This window comes from Lissotriton helveticus, chromosome 1_1 (assembly GCF_964261635.1).
Source record: "Lissotriton helveticus chromosome 1_1, aLisHel1.1, whole genome shotgun sequence".
NCBI classification, from domain to species: Eukaryota; Metazoa; Chordata; class Amphibia; order Caudata; family Salamandridae; genus Lissotriton; species Lissotriton helveticus.
Genome location: NC_136057.1, coordinates 725,187,391 through 725,201,305, shown reverse-complemented (window position 1 = coordinate 725,201,305; position 13,915 = coordinate 725,187,391). Strand labels below are relative to the sequence as shown.

General features: G+C 44.3%; 1 protein-coding gene across 2 annotated transcripts in view; it reads left to right on the top strand.

Annotated features, from left to right (window-relative positions):
* Positions 1–13,915, top strand: part of ZDHHC17 (zDHHC palmitoyltransferase 17) — a 528,357-nt gene that overhangs the window by 342,369 nt on the left and 172,073 nt on the right. For both annotated transcript variants that reach the window (XM_078674258.1, XM_078674257.1), the window contains one exon: positions 1,302–1,395. In XM_078674258.1, coding sequence (XP_078530384.1) covers positions 1,302–1,395 — 94 coding nt within the window. The remainder of the gene's footprint in view (positions 1–1,301; positions 1,396–13,915) is intronic.

The following is a 13,915-nucleotide window of genomic DNA, read 5'->3' as shown; positions in this document are numbered from 1 at the left end:
CCATTTCTAAGTGTCATTATATGTAAAGATGAGTGATTTCATTTTCCTGATATTATTGAGGGTGTATTGTAATTTTGTATATGTCAAAAACAGTAAGGTTAGAAAAATAGCATGATGGGATGTGACTTCTCGTTAGCATGGTACCTCTGTTTTGTGCGTTTCCTCTTTTGAGGTTTTGTCTAGTAGACTGCAAAAAAACAGCTTTTTTAGGCAGAATCCTAGTTCCTTTATTCCTCAAATAAATTTGCTTAGTCATGTTTCAACTAAGGGAAACATGTTTTAGAAGTAGGTCAATGACCGTTGATGAGAGAAATGTAGTTGTATTACGATTTTGACATAGGTGACTCTTGGTTACTGCCAGAGATTGTGAGGGTGGAGGACCGTGTAGATTCATCTCCTAGTTTTTTTGTGTCAGCAATACTTCAAAAGAAATTTCTAGTTATAGTACTGATTACTTTTACATTGCCTAGTTTGTCAATTCCCCTTAAGATCTTTGGTCTTATGTTCATTAAGCCTTTAGTGTAATATCTTCTGAAAACTCAAGGTCTTCTAAAAATACCATCACACTGTCCTACCTAGACGTTTGTATCAATTGAATACACTAAGACCTTCCTATTTTACGATCAGTATACTAGAAGTGGTAGCTACGCTTAGTTTTGAGTAATGTAGTTTGAAATCTGTCAATATAAACACAAATAGGGACAGCAAGGTGTGTTCATGTAGAGGTCTGCGTATCGTAAATTATTCAGCAAGTTTACTATTGATGAGGTTTCCTGACCATGGATTATAGCAGAATAATTAATATATATGCCCTTAGTAATTATATTGATCCGTTTCACATTTGTCCACTTTTCAGAATATGTCGGCAATCTAGACGCCTGCTTCTGATTTTCTTTAACATTAATTATTGTTTGGAGACTGGAAGTGTGTTTAACCATTGCTGGCTCCTATTTAAATCAGTACCAATCTAAAAATTCCTGCTGTGATGCATACATTTGCAGTCATTGCTTTCTTACTTATGAGATGTAACCTTATATATGAGTGCATAAAGTGGAATCTGACTTAAACTCTCAATCCAATATTAACATCTTTAATGGCAAGAATTATAGATCTTTCCTTAAACTAATAGGTCTCCTACCTAGAATGTTTATTGGAAATGGCCATCAATGCTTTAGCTTGTGTGGTAGGTTTATAGTCATCATGTATCATTACTTCTATTCCCAAATTGATTCCACTTTCTTTCCAAGTTGTCATTTTTGTAATGTTTATTATAACTATCTTCATTAACATTTATTTAACAGATACGGAAGCCAGTGAGGTCCAAGCATTGTGGTGTATGCAATAGATGCATAGCAAAGTTTGATCACCACTGCCCTTGGGTGGGTAACTGTGTAGGTAAGTGAATAAGATATTAATTTCTAGTGTTTTCTAAATTTTATCTGCTAAATGTTCAGAACAATGACCACTGCAGAAAATGAATTTTATGGCATTGCATTTAATTTCAAGTTTAGTACTTCTAAGTAGCAAGATCAAACTCATTAGTCTGTTGTTCTGCATTAAGATTTTGCATCTGCCTCTGGACTGGGTGTGTGTTGAAAAAGCCAATACTTGGCATCAGATGAGCAGGAAAAACTATCTCTCTCCTGTATTCTCATATTCTGATGATTTCCATGTCTGTTAGGTGGTGCACATAATTATCCTTGAATCGGTGTACAGCAGCTGTACACAAACTCTAAGCTGTCTTTGAAAGGACTTGGGGTAAATCAAAAAAGAAAAGGGATCTAATGGGTACCTTCTTCTGGAATTTTAACAAGGCCTATCAGCCATTTAGTTTTATTTTATAAATGAGAAGTGTGCCTGATAGCAAGAAAAACCTTAAAAAGATGCAGTGTGGAAGTAAAGAGAAACTTTTTGATATTGTAAAGATGAAAACAAAAGTGTGGTATTTAACATGCTCAAATCAGGATAAAAAAGATAAAATCATTTCTGACGAGGTTTGAGAATAGCATAACCTAACAAGAATGTATTAATTTTGATTAAAACCGCAGTAGTGCAGTCTCACACACAAGCACAATATTTCATAAATAGTATATAATCAATATCAATGAAAGAAAAATTCAGAAAGTTGGAAAGCGTTTAAAAAGTTTTGATGGACACTTTAACCGCAGATTCCTCACCTTCAGAATATTTCCAGATGCTATTCTGCATCCTGAATATTCTTTTAGTAATGCTCCTCTGTGCCGGTAGGATGTGCCATATGACTCCATATTTACTTCTTAATGCTCTGGAAGTGACTAAACAGAGCCACATCCAATCGCCATCACTGTGCACTAATATACGTTCCTTTCTTTCCATGCTCTTTAATGCCGATCTGGATCTTTGCTCCCAGTTAGATCAGTCTTCTGACTACACCAAAAACCTTTTTCATCGTGTGCTAGGGAACAGTGTCCCCACCTAAAATTGCAGGATTCAAGCTGTGCTGAGATTGCAGGAAGCAGATGTGTGACTTAGATGACACAAGGTAGATCTGTAGACCTCTGACCTCCTGGTCAGAATATTGCTCTCTTCCTCTCGCAGCTCCACCCTAGAGTGCCAGCCCCCAGCACTACAAGGTTTGGTGTTTGAGGCGTCTGTGCTTCTTCCTGCTCTTCTCCTTTCCTGTGTTTACTCTTGCCTTCTTAATCTTCATTCTGTCCCTTCCTTTGTTACCTTTTTCCTTGTCCTCTTTGCCTTTTTCCTCTGCCTCTCAGCCTTTTTCCTTGTTCCTGTTTTTCTTTACCGCTCCGTTTCAGTTTTCACAGCTGCTGCCCCACGGCCCCTCCCTCCAGCCTCCCAGCTGTCCCGCCCTAACATCGACTCCTACTTAATGGCGGCCGAACGCAGCAGGCGTGCCAAAGGCAAGCCCATCTACAACCGTCCGTGACGTGACCGCGACCAGTGCCAGGGTCCTTGCTCCCCCACCCACAAGTGCTACAGCTCCTCGGCTCTCTATGCACTCAACACCGGCAAGGACAAGAACTGCAAGCTTTCTTCACCAATCGACAACCACTGACCCTTCAGCTGCTGACACTGTTGCCACTCCTTCGCCTTCACCAAGACCCAGGACCCACCGCAACCCTCCCACTACAACTCCCCGCACACCAAACCCTACAATGCATCCTCCTCAACGTCCTCTCCCTCTACAGACACTCCATGGCAATCTGGGGCCTCCTCGACTGTGCATCCCCAGACGTCTCCTTTCTCTCCGAAATCTGGACGAACGCCGCCTCTGAACCTGACACCGAGATCGCCATGCCCGAAGGCTACAAGATCACCCAGAAGGACTGCCCCAACCTCTCCGGAGGAGGCATCGCCATCACTCACAAATCCAATTTCCAACTGAGCACCTACACAGACGTGCCCACAGACCTGATGGAACCACTTCACTTCAAGATACAGATCAACCCTACCATCACCCTCTGAGGCACCCTCATCTACAGACCCCCGGACCCAGCGTACCTTTCTCCATCACTGACATCACCCCGCAAGCCTTCACCTACACCGACTACACCTTACTAGGGGACTTCAACTTCCACTTCTACAAACCTTCAAGACCGCAACTCCTCCTCCCTCCTGGACAACCTCCTCAACATTGGACTCAAACAGATCGTTCCTGAACCCACGCACTCAGCAGGACACATTTTCACAGCAGGAAACTCCTTCACCTTCAGCCACACTTACAAACTCCCATGGACGGACCATCATTGCGTTTATTTCTCCTTCATAACTAACATCACCGCAAACAACCAGTCCCGCTCCACTGCAGGAATTAGACCAAGATTTCTGCAACCAGCTCACCACTTCCTCAGCAGCTCTGCTCCCACCGCCACCAACGACAACCCAACCACCGCCGCCCGAACCATGCACAATTGGATCACTGACCGCGCCAACACCAATGCCCACCACACCACTCTGATCAAGAAAACCACCAACCCATATGCCAAGAGAGCCAGCTGGTTCTCCACTCAACATCAAAACCACAGTAGACCATGACCACTTCAAAGCAGCCACCGGCGCCCACTACAAGCTCATCAGATACACAAGGAAGAAAGCACTCCAGGACAGACTCTCCGCCCACGCACACAACAGCAAGAAACTCTTCGACATCATCAAAGAGTTCGCCCAACAGTGAGACAACCGACATCCTCACTTCCCAGGACTTCTGCGACAGACTGAGCGAATTCTTCCATCACAAAATCAAGACCATCTATGACAACTCCAACGACAACCTACACGTGGAACCTTCTCCCGCCATTCCCTACACCACGCTGCCTACACTAGACAGGTGGACCTCCCTCACCATCTAAGACACCTTGAAGACTATGAAGCAACCCACTGCGGGGACCCCACGGACCCCTGCCCCCTCCACATCTACCACAGAGCCACTGACATCAAATCCTCCGAGCTTCGGCGTATCATCAACCGCTCCTTCGAGACCGCCTCCTTCCCCGACGACTGGAAACATGCCTAGATCAACTCTTTCCTGAAATAACCCTTGGCGGACCCACCCGAACTCAAAAACTTTAGACCGATCTCTCTACTCCTGTACCTGGCAACAGTCATCAAAAGATTTCTCAACCACCAGCTCACCTGCTTCATAGATGAAAACGACAATCTCAACTCTGCCCAATCCGGATTCAGGAAAAATCACCTCACCGAATCCGCCCTTCTCGTGACAGAAGACATCCGCTTCCTCCTCTACAGAGGACAGACTGTGGCCCTCATCCTCTTGGACCTCTGCAAAGCCTTAGACACAGTCTCTCACCGCATCCTAGCCCACAGACTACAGGACGCTAGAATTCGGAACAAGGTCCTCGACTGGATCCGCTCATTTCTATCCAGCAGAATGTAGCAGGTCAGACTCCCACCCTAGGATCCTCCATCAGCCCCACACTGTTCAACGTCTACATGGCCCCGCTCGCACCCATTGTCAAATACCACGTCTCAACATTGTGTGCTACGCATGCGAAACCCAACTCATCCTCTCCCTATCCAATGTACCCAACACCTCCAAACACAACTTTCAAGAAGGAATGGATGGTGTTGCCAGGTGGATGAAGAACAGTTACCTACAAATTAACTCGGATAAAAACCGAAGTACTCATCATGGGCCCCCACTCTGATGCCTGGAACGACACCTGGTGGCCCCCACCCTCGGGAACCCACCCTCATCCACTAACCACGCACGCAATCTCAAGTTCATCCTGGACTCGAAACTCAAAATGGACCGCCAAATCAACGCCGTCTCCTCCTCCTGTTTCCGCACCCTCCGTCTCCTACATAAGACCTTCAAATTGGTTCCCCTAGAGCCCAGGAAAACAGTCACCCACGCCCTTATCAGCAGCAGACTGGGCTACAGCAATGTACTCTACACGGGATCAGAAAGAACCTCACCTGCCAACGTCCAGAACGCTCGCAGACTAGTCCTCAACCTACCCCTGCCACTGCCACATCACCCAACACCTGCGGACACTACATTGGGTCCCCGCCGAGTAGAGAATCACCTTCAAGCTTCTCACCCACGCGCACAAAGCCCTCCACAACACCGGACCTGCATACCTGAACCACCGCCTCTCGTTCCATGCACCTCAAATAACCCTCCGCTCAGCCCAGCTCTCCCTCGTTATGGTGCTGTGCATCAAGAAGACCAGAACCGGAGGCCACTCCTTCTCCATCCTCTCGGCCAAGGCATGGAACACCCTCCCTCTCCACGTCCGAAAGGCACCAACACTCTCCAAGTTTATGATGGGCCTTAAGGCCTGGCGAATCACTGTGAGCTGACCCCCTCACCCCCTTTCGGGTAAGTAGTTGCGCTCTACCAACCCTTGATTTATTGATTGTAGTTCTTGGCCTCAGACCGCGACTCTGTCGTACAACAAGTGTGCCTTTATTAACCCTAAGATTATTCTGCACCAGGATGCTAAACTAAGCTACATCGCTGAGCATAAGAAGAGGTTGTGGCCAAAGCAGAGTTTCAGCTCCCTTCAGGATCATGGTCCTGGTCTTGAGGTCTCTCCTGTAAAAAGTCAGCTCACTGCTTGAAGTGTTTTGGTAAGTCAAAGTCTACGCAAAAGCGTAAAAAGTCCAAGTGGGATTTAACTGTATTACATCTCTCAAAGTCTAGCGAGAAGATTTAAGGATGTCATGATAAAGATTGCACTACCCAGATGTTTCCTGTTTCTGATCCCGTCCCGCAATTGGTCCTAGTACACTCCAACTTTCCTGTGTAGTCATCTGCCCTGCATCGAATAGGTGTCTTCAGTCAGACGGTATTTAGCAGAATCCCCCACATTACCCCTGGAAAGAGTTTACCCCCTTTCAACCTGCAACGAGGACTTTACTGACTCCCATACTGATGTCTAATCTTTCACCAATGTTGGCATCTGTTCCTTCTGTACTGGCAAGAATGACTGCCAATGCAGAACAACGTACATTCCAGATGCAGGTCATCCAACCCAGAAAAGACATAAGTCTGTTGCAGTCCTATGTTGCGCTACTATTGTAAAAAATTGGATTTTTATTTGGGAGGGGTGACTCATCTGAAAGAATAATTACAACCCTTTTCAAAATGTGCCTAAGGTCAACCCCTGTGTAGCTATGACACAGAGCTGACAGACTTAACTTACCTACTGTCTCTGTATGTCGCACACAGAGTTTAGCAATAAGATATATTTTTTCTCCCATACAGATTGATTCTCTAAATGCAGATTCATTCGCATTGTTTACCTTAAACTGGTTTGTTGATAATATCAATCTAAATCTATAGTCAAGGACCACTGTTCTTATATCATATATACCCAGGTCCTTTTGATTTTGCGGGTGACACCCCATTAATCTAATAGACTTAACTTAGAGTAATGTGTTTATGCACCACCAAAACAGTAATAAAGTAAAAATGCAAAACAATAAAAATTCCAAACTGAATTGGATAAATGTAGCTAAATTAAATAAACAGAATGAAACCATATGCTGAAAATCCAAGAAGGGCAATGATAGTCAATGGTCCCTAGTTTCCTCCTACATCTAACACTAACATTCAGTGTGGGCAGGCACTTTACCCACCATAAACCCAAAGACTAAAGTTGAATAGAAAAATCAGAGTGCATCAACAACCAAACAGTGGATTCACATGAATTGTTTTGCCATCCTGTTGCCGTCCTCTCAAGTGTACTCCGAGTATTGTATGAAAAGCCCAGAGACAGAAGTCTGGTAGGAAAAAGCACTGTTCTTCAGAAAAAAGGCTGTGGAAATGCATGAATTGTTTTGGCATCCTGTTCTTTGCCTTTGAGTTGTGCCCCAGTGTGTATATCTAAACCCAGCAGACTTGTCAACCATGATTTGATACTGAAGCTGGATTTGCATTGTTGTGTCAAAAAACGATGCGCACAACCCGCACCCTGCATATTTAGTGAAGGTCAGATGAGTCCTCTCTACCCATTCACATCAACCGATTGTTTGTTCATGGGAGACATTTCACACCAGTTCAAATGTTAGTCCCTGGCTGGGTGAAGGTTCAGAGCAAATGTTAATTAGCCTCCAGGAACTCCAGGCAGGGAAAAGGTAACTTTCTAAAAGATGCTTTTTCTTTAAAAAAATTAGGCTTTACAAATAAATGCTTAATTAATTAAGGACAGCTACCTCGTGCTAGTCACTGTAAGGAAATGTTAACATGACATTTGTACATGCTCTACTTTTTAAATAACTATGCTCCCTGCCTTGCGGGCTACAAGACCCACCTAAGGATTATTTATTAATTTTAAAAAGGTTTTTTCTTTTCAAAAACTTTTATTTGGCAGGTCCAATTGCAGGATTTAAACTGCCGCAGTCAGGCTACATTGATAGACCTGAAGACATGTTTTACACTTTTACTAATAGGTAAGTTAAGTATACCAATTAGGAATATGCCAATTTAGCCATGTTTAAGGGGGCGTAGAAGCCCTTAACCACAGGTTGGCATGGTTAAAGTACAGAGATGTAAATCTGTAAATCTAGCAGAAATATAGGGTCCAACAAAAGGTGAAAAATACAGGCTGACCACACAAAAAATGTGGATTTCCTATACCTATGAAATCGCAAAAGCTCAGCCAGTGGTTATACAAATAGATTCCTATCCCAGACCTCATCTTCAACGCCAGTGTGATCACAGGATTCATACTCTTGTTGGCTCCATTTCAGACCCAGTGCAAGAGGCCAGTATTCCTCAGGATGCTGTTGATTGATGAGGAAGGGGACAGATTGCTGCCTCTTCATTATACTGATGATACATTGTGTTTAGACTTGAACAACGCTAGAGGGCTAGACATCTTCTGAAATGGATCTGTTAGCTCCACTTGGGCCACTAATGGAGATAAGTGCTTCATTTGTGGTAGTGGTATGGAGGACAGCCAGGGTTGTAGGATCACTGAGATGAAAACAAATCTTTGTCTTTTGTGTAGGCACACCCAAGCATTAGTGGCTGAGACCAGCAATATCTTGCTGGTTGTCTTGGAGGACCAGAGGGCTTCATTGGCCAGAACAAGTCATGATGGTCAGTATGCAGCCAAGTATGTGCTCTGAGCTGGCTTGAACACTACAGACTACATTGACAGAGCTATTGGCACCAGTGTTGGGCTCAGAAGAGATGCCCTTCTATGTCTTTAAGCTCTTCTGAGATAGAACAAATTTTGCACTGGAACGATTTAAGGACAGTCATGTGACTATACTATTTCTGGGACTGTTGACACTATCCGAACAATTTCCTCACAAATACTGAAAATTTAGGGACTATTCCAAGGGGCTAGCTTACAGAGAGCACACGCCCTCCCAGCGTGTACTACGGCAACCAATCCAGTTCATTAGAAGCTTCAAATGCAGCACAGGTAGAAATTATTCAAACCATCAGAGGCACCGGTTCTCAGATTCTTATTTCCCTGCTGAAGCAGCCAACAACCTGCTTTAGTTTGCTCTCTCAGAAAGAGGCAGAATACAGCAATTACTCTTAATCTGAAGATCCGTCATGTCGGACAGATGGCGCCTATATATTGGTGTTATGCCCTTCTCTTCATCCCCCCACTTTGCCTCTCTCCCACACTAGAACAACTTTTGGCAGAGAAGTTTGCAATACTTATGCAGGAGGTCACCCTTCTGTTTTCCAAGGGTTCCATTGAGTGGGTACCAGCTTCTGAGAAGTGGCAAGGATGGTACTCTTCACTTCCTTGTTCTTACTGGGAATGGAGGCCTCATGCCTGTTCTTGACCTCTGCCCAATGAACACCTTTCTGAGGAAGGATATGTTCATAAAGTGCTCATTCGGCTCAGATCCTGTGAGCTCTAGAAGCAGGAGGCTGGATGGTGTCCTTAGACTTGCAGGACGAAATTTCCATATAGACCTCCTACAGCAAAGTGATGGCTGTGATCGCTGCTAATCATCAGAAGTTGAGATTCTACGTATTGCCGTACATAGACAATCTGTTGCTCAGGGCTGACTCCGTGGTGGCTGAAGGCTGGCTCTCTGCAGTCAGTTGTAGACCACCTCATGAAGTAATTGGGTTTTACCATCAGTGAGCCCATGTCCCACCTGAGCTCTAGACAGCTAATTCTATTCATATGAACAACTTTGGACACTGGGGCATTCAAGGCCTTTCTTCAGCTGTACTGAATCTGGGGCCTTCAAGATATGATCCCAGTGTTTCAGGATCAGGCCTAAGTTTCAGGGAAGATGGCTCTGAAGCTTCTTTGTCTCCTGTCCTTATGTATCCTCCTTATCCTGAACACCAGGTGTCATACGTGGGACCTGCAGTGAATCTTTCCTACTCTATTTAGATCTTGAAGCAGAAGGTACTGGATCTGCATTGGTGGCTGACAGAGGCTAACCTGATCCACAGTAAACTACTCTCCCTTTCCTGACCAGAGCTCATAGTGGTGCCATATGTTGCTGGTGGATTGGACGAGGACATCTGGAAAAGGTGTAAATCATTGGCCTCTCATATCTGACGGAGAGCTGGTTCTATGTCTATCTTTTGCAGCATTCTGCGATTTGTCTGGCGCTAAAAATCTTCCTGCCACACATAAGTAGGAGCAGGTGCAGGTCTTCATTCATAGAAAACACTACTGCCCCGTGGGACTGCAAGGTGCAGTAGAGTTGTGGCCTTGGTGTCAGGAGGTGCTACTCCTTTGGGTGTGTCTGTCTCAGTAGAATAGCTTTCTGGTTGCCATCAACTTGGCTCGGTTCCTTGAATGCCACAACGTACAAACTGAGATGCATCACTTGGCAGATCACATGTGTCACCTGAACCCCAGGGTGGTGCAGGGCATCTTCGATCAATGGGGTATACACTAGCAAGACTTACCTTGGCACTCATTCTCATCACCCTAGGCTGAGCCAGTAGAGGGTGTTTCCCAGAGCTCTGGAGCCTTACTATTTGTCCTCCATTCAAGCTTCCACTCCGGCAAGACCTCTGCCTCAGCAACTTTGTAGATTCCTGCATCAGAGTTTCCACAGTCTACACCTTCATGTGTGGAGACTAAGCAGCAGCAAATAAATACTTTTGACTTTGCGACTGAGGTGGTAGATGTCATCCTTGTACCCTGATGCCCTTCCACTAATCTGGTTATTTGTCAGCCGTTTTGGCTTTGCTGTGTTTACCTGACCAACCATCTTTAACTCAGCAGTTGTGATGCATTTTTATGAAAGGTTTGATGGATACACCCCCCCCCCCCCCCAACTACCAACCATTTGTTCTACCCCAATGGGATTTGACCTTGTTAATGACATTTCTCATGCGCACCATTTGAGTCTATGTATGACGGCTGGTTAAGGCCCCGAACACTTCCTAATTGCAGTTATTTCTGTGCGACGCATGAACGAACTGAAGGCACTTTCAGTGAAGCACCCCTACACCTCTTTTTGCGCACAAATTTGTATGGAGGACCGTGATGCCTTCCTCTTAAAGCTTGACTCTCTTCCATGTTGGTCAGTGGACCACTTTGCCAGCGTGTTTTGGCTTGTCTGGGCTTTTGTCGTAATACATGTGTGACATTCAAACCAGGACTGATTGCATGCCAACATGAGAACACTTAGAGTGTCTGTATGTGTTGGACCCACTTAGAGGCTAGAAAACTATTTCAAAATGTAATGCTAAAAGCATGTGCAAAATCACCATTATTATTTTAGATCTTATTTTCAAAGCTTTGAATTAACATTGTTCACACTAAAAACAGCTGGAATTGTGTGAGCACTGAAATCTGCAGGACTATGTTCAGTTATCAGATGTGCAAGGCCATCTGTCTCAGATAAATCAGGCTTGGAAGGAAATCAAAATGGCAACATTTGCTTTCCTTCTGTGTGCTTCTGCACCAGAGGCATTGCTAGTGTTCCGGAGAGATGATACAAGGAGCTGCGCAGATGTTCCCCCTCCTCTCTCCATAGAGCATCATTAGTGGAAAAGGTATAAAGATAACCAAGAATGTGGCTGGGGTAGAACTACTGCTATCTGACATCAGGCCCAATGTCTTACCAAGCAATGCAGATATAGGTACATGGCTTACATATAAATAGTTAGGGAACGCTAATAATAATGGAACTAATATTGTAGCCAGGAGCCTGCTAACATATATGTAGGTATTTGTTAGGGACAATACTAATCTAATAGAGAAATTCGAGATTACTGTAATAATTATCATCCTGATGCATAAGGTTAATGTATGAAAAGTGCATAAAAACCTTTTATTATAAAAATACAAACAGCAGTGTGTCTCTACTGTTTCTAGGGGGCAGGGTAGTATTTTAGTATTTTATATCTATATACAAAACTGTCCCTCAAGATGAGAGATACTCTTAAAACGCCTTAACTGAAGGAGCATGACTTTTAGTGAGGAGTGAGAAATACATGGCAGTTGTGCTTTCTCTGAAGAGGATGTGCGAAGTTTAATTCCTTATGGGGCATAGGCGATGTACTAGGTTGTGCCCCCTGACCGTCTCACTCCTTGAAGGAGGTCGAGAGACTCCATTGATTTAACCCTAAGAGACACTGAGCTTTTTTTACAATCGTACAAAGATTCATTGTGTGCATGACCAGCTCTTTGTGAGATTTCCGCAGGCAAAGAAGGGCCTGGGCGTGCAGAAGAGGACCCTGGAGAGACGGATAGTCCTCTGCCTCAAAATCTGGTGTGCACTGGCCAAGAAGCAGCCCCTGGAGTCCTGCAGACCTGTTCCACCTGGGTCAAAGATGTTGCAATGAGTGGTGATTTTTTTAGAGCTCGAACAGGCTGCAGCACAGATATTGGTGCCAGGCCTTGAAAAATCTACTCGCCTACTCACTATGGCGAGTCAGATTTTGTCTGTTTGAGCTATTTTTAGCACCTACTCGTCCGTTCTGATGAGTGAATTTAAGCTGGAAGGAACAGGTGTGTTAATTCAGAAAGTGAATGAGCAATAATAAAAACTCCTTTAAATCTTGTGTTTACCTTGACACATTTGCTGACTGTTTGACAGAGGTCGAATGTCACTTTCTCTTCTTACTAATTGTTTCTGATCTTATCCTGGGAAACTGTTTACTTTTCTTTCTCTTATTAGAGGTTTTTGTCAAGTGAGCTGTCTGACAATCATCGTGAAACAAAAGGCTTTAATGTGTCAGTTTTTTTCTAACACCCAACATTTAAACAGCTTGGAAATGAATCATTTAAAAATAAATCGGAATTACGAAAACATTTTTGGGTTAATTCAGAAGTGTGATGCAAACAAAGATTTATATAGGAACAAAGCAAATCTGAACACTCTGCTTGGTGACAAATATGTGTAGAAATTTGATTTCCAAACATTATACACAATATAGTTTTATCAGTAAAACCATGGCAGTGGGAAATGTTGTGCTCATTTCAATGGAAGATCTGCTGATTGCAAATAAGTGTGGTATCACTTCATTCTTCTGGTTTGTATTTTTTAAAAGTGATAGTTCTTAAACCTGTTTTGAGAAACATTCCTGCCCCTGCCCTGATGACGTGTAAACAAAAACAAGTTCCCAACAGGTATTATTGAGAGACAATTTCAATTATGTATGCTTAAAAACATTACTGAGAACAGAGACAAGGAGTCAAAATGGATTTTGGAGAAAGGTGGTATTATTCACCAAGGACAAGGGGTATTAGGTATACATTTACAGTTAGGAACAGCACTGTAAAGATTAGATCTTCTGACAACCCAGTGGCACTTGGTGCAAGGTGCTATATACAATTTAAAGTGAAATAAAAAGGTGCAAGTGCTTAAAAAACAGCATTTGGTGGCGCATAGAGTATATAGTGTACATCAATTACAGCTTCAATTACAATACAAGTTACAATCACTTGGAAAGGGTTAGTTTCTTGTAAGAGCTGAATGTGTCATATGCGTCTTTTAATTCAAGCTGTGTGGTCGACGGCGTTTCGATCCCCATTGGTCGGGATCGTCATCAGGACGGGGTTGTCGATAAATACAGTGAGGAAGCCAGGCAGGGATGCGTGGCTTGTGGCATTCGGGGGAACTTGGCGCCGATAGCTGGTCGCGGTGAGGTCCTGGGTCTGCTCACGTAGTTGGGCAGCGTCTGAAGAATTGAGGGCACAGAAGGCGGAGGCTCATCTGGCAAGGGCAGTCAGCAATGAATGTTATCGCATTCATTGCTGACTGCCCTTGCCAGATGAGCCTCCGCCTTCTGTGCCTTCTGTGCCCTCAATTCTTCAGACGCTGCCCAACTACGTGAGCAGACCCAGGACCTCACCGCGACCAGCTATCGGCGCCAAGTTCCCCCGAATGCCACAAGCCACGCATCCCTGCCTGGCTTCCTCACTGTATTTATCGACAACCCCGTCCTGATGACGATCCCGACCAATGGGGATCGAAACGCCGTCGACCACACAGCTTGAAT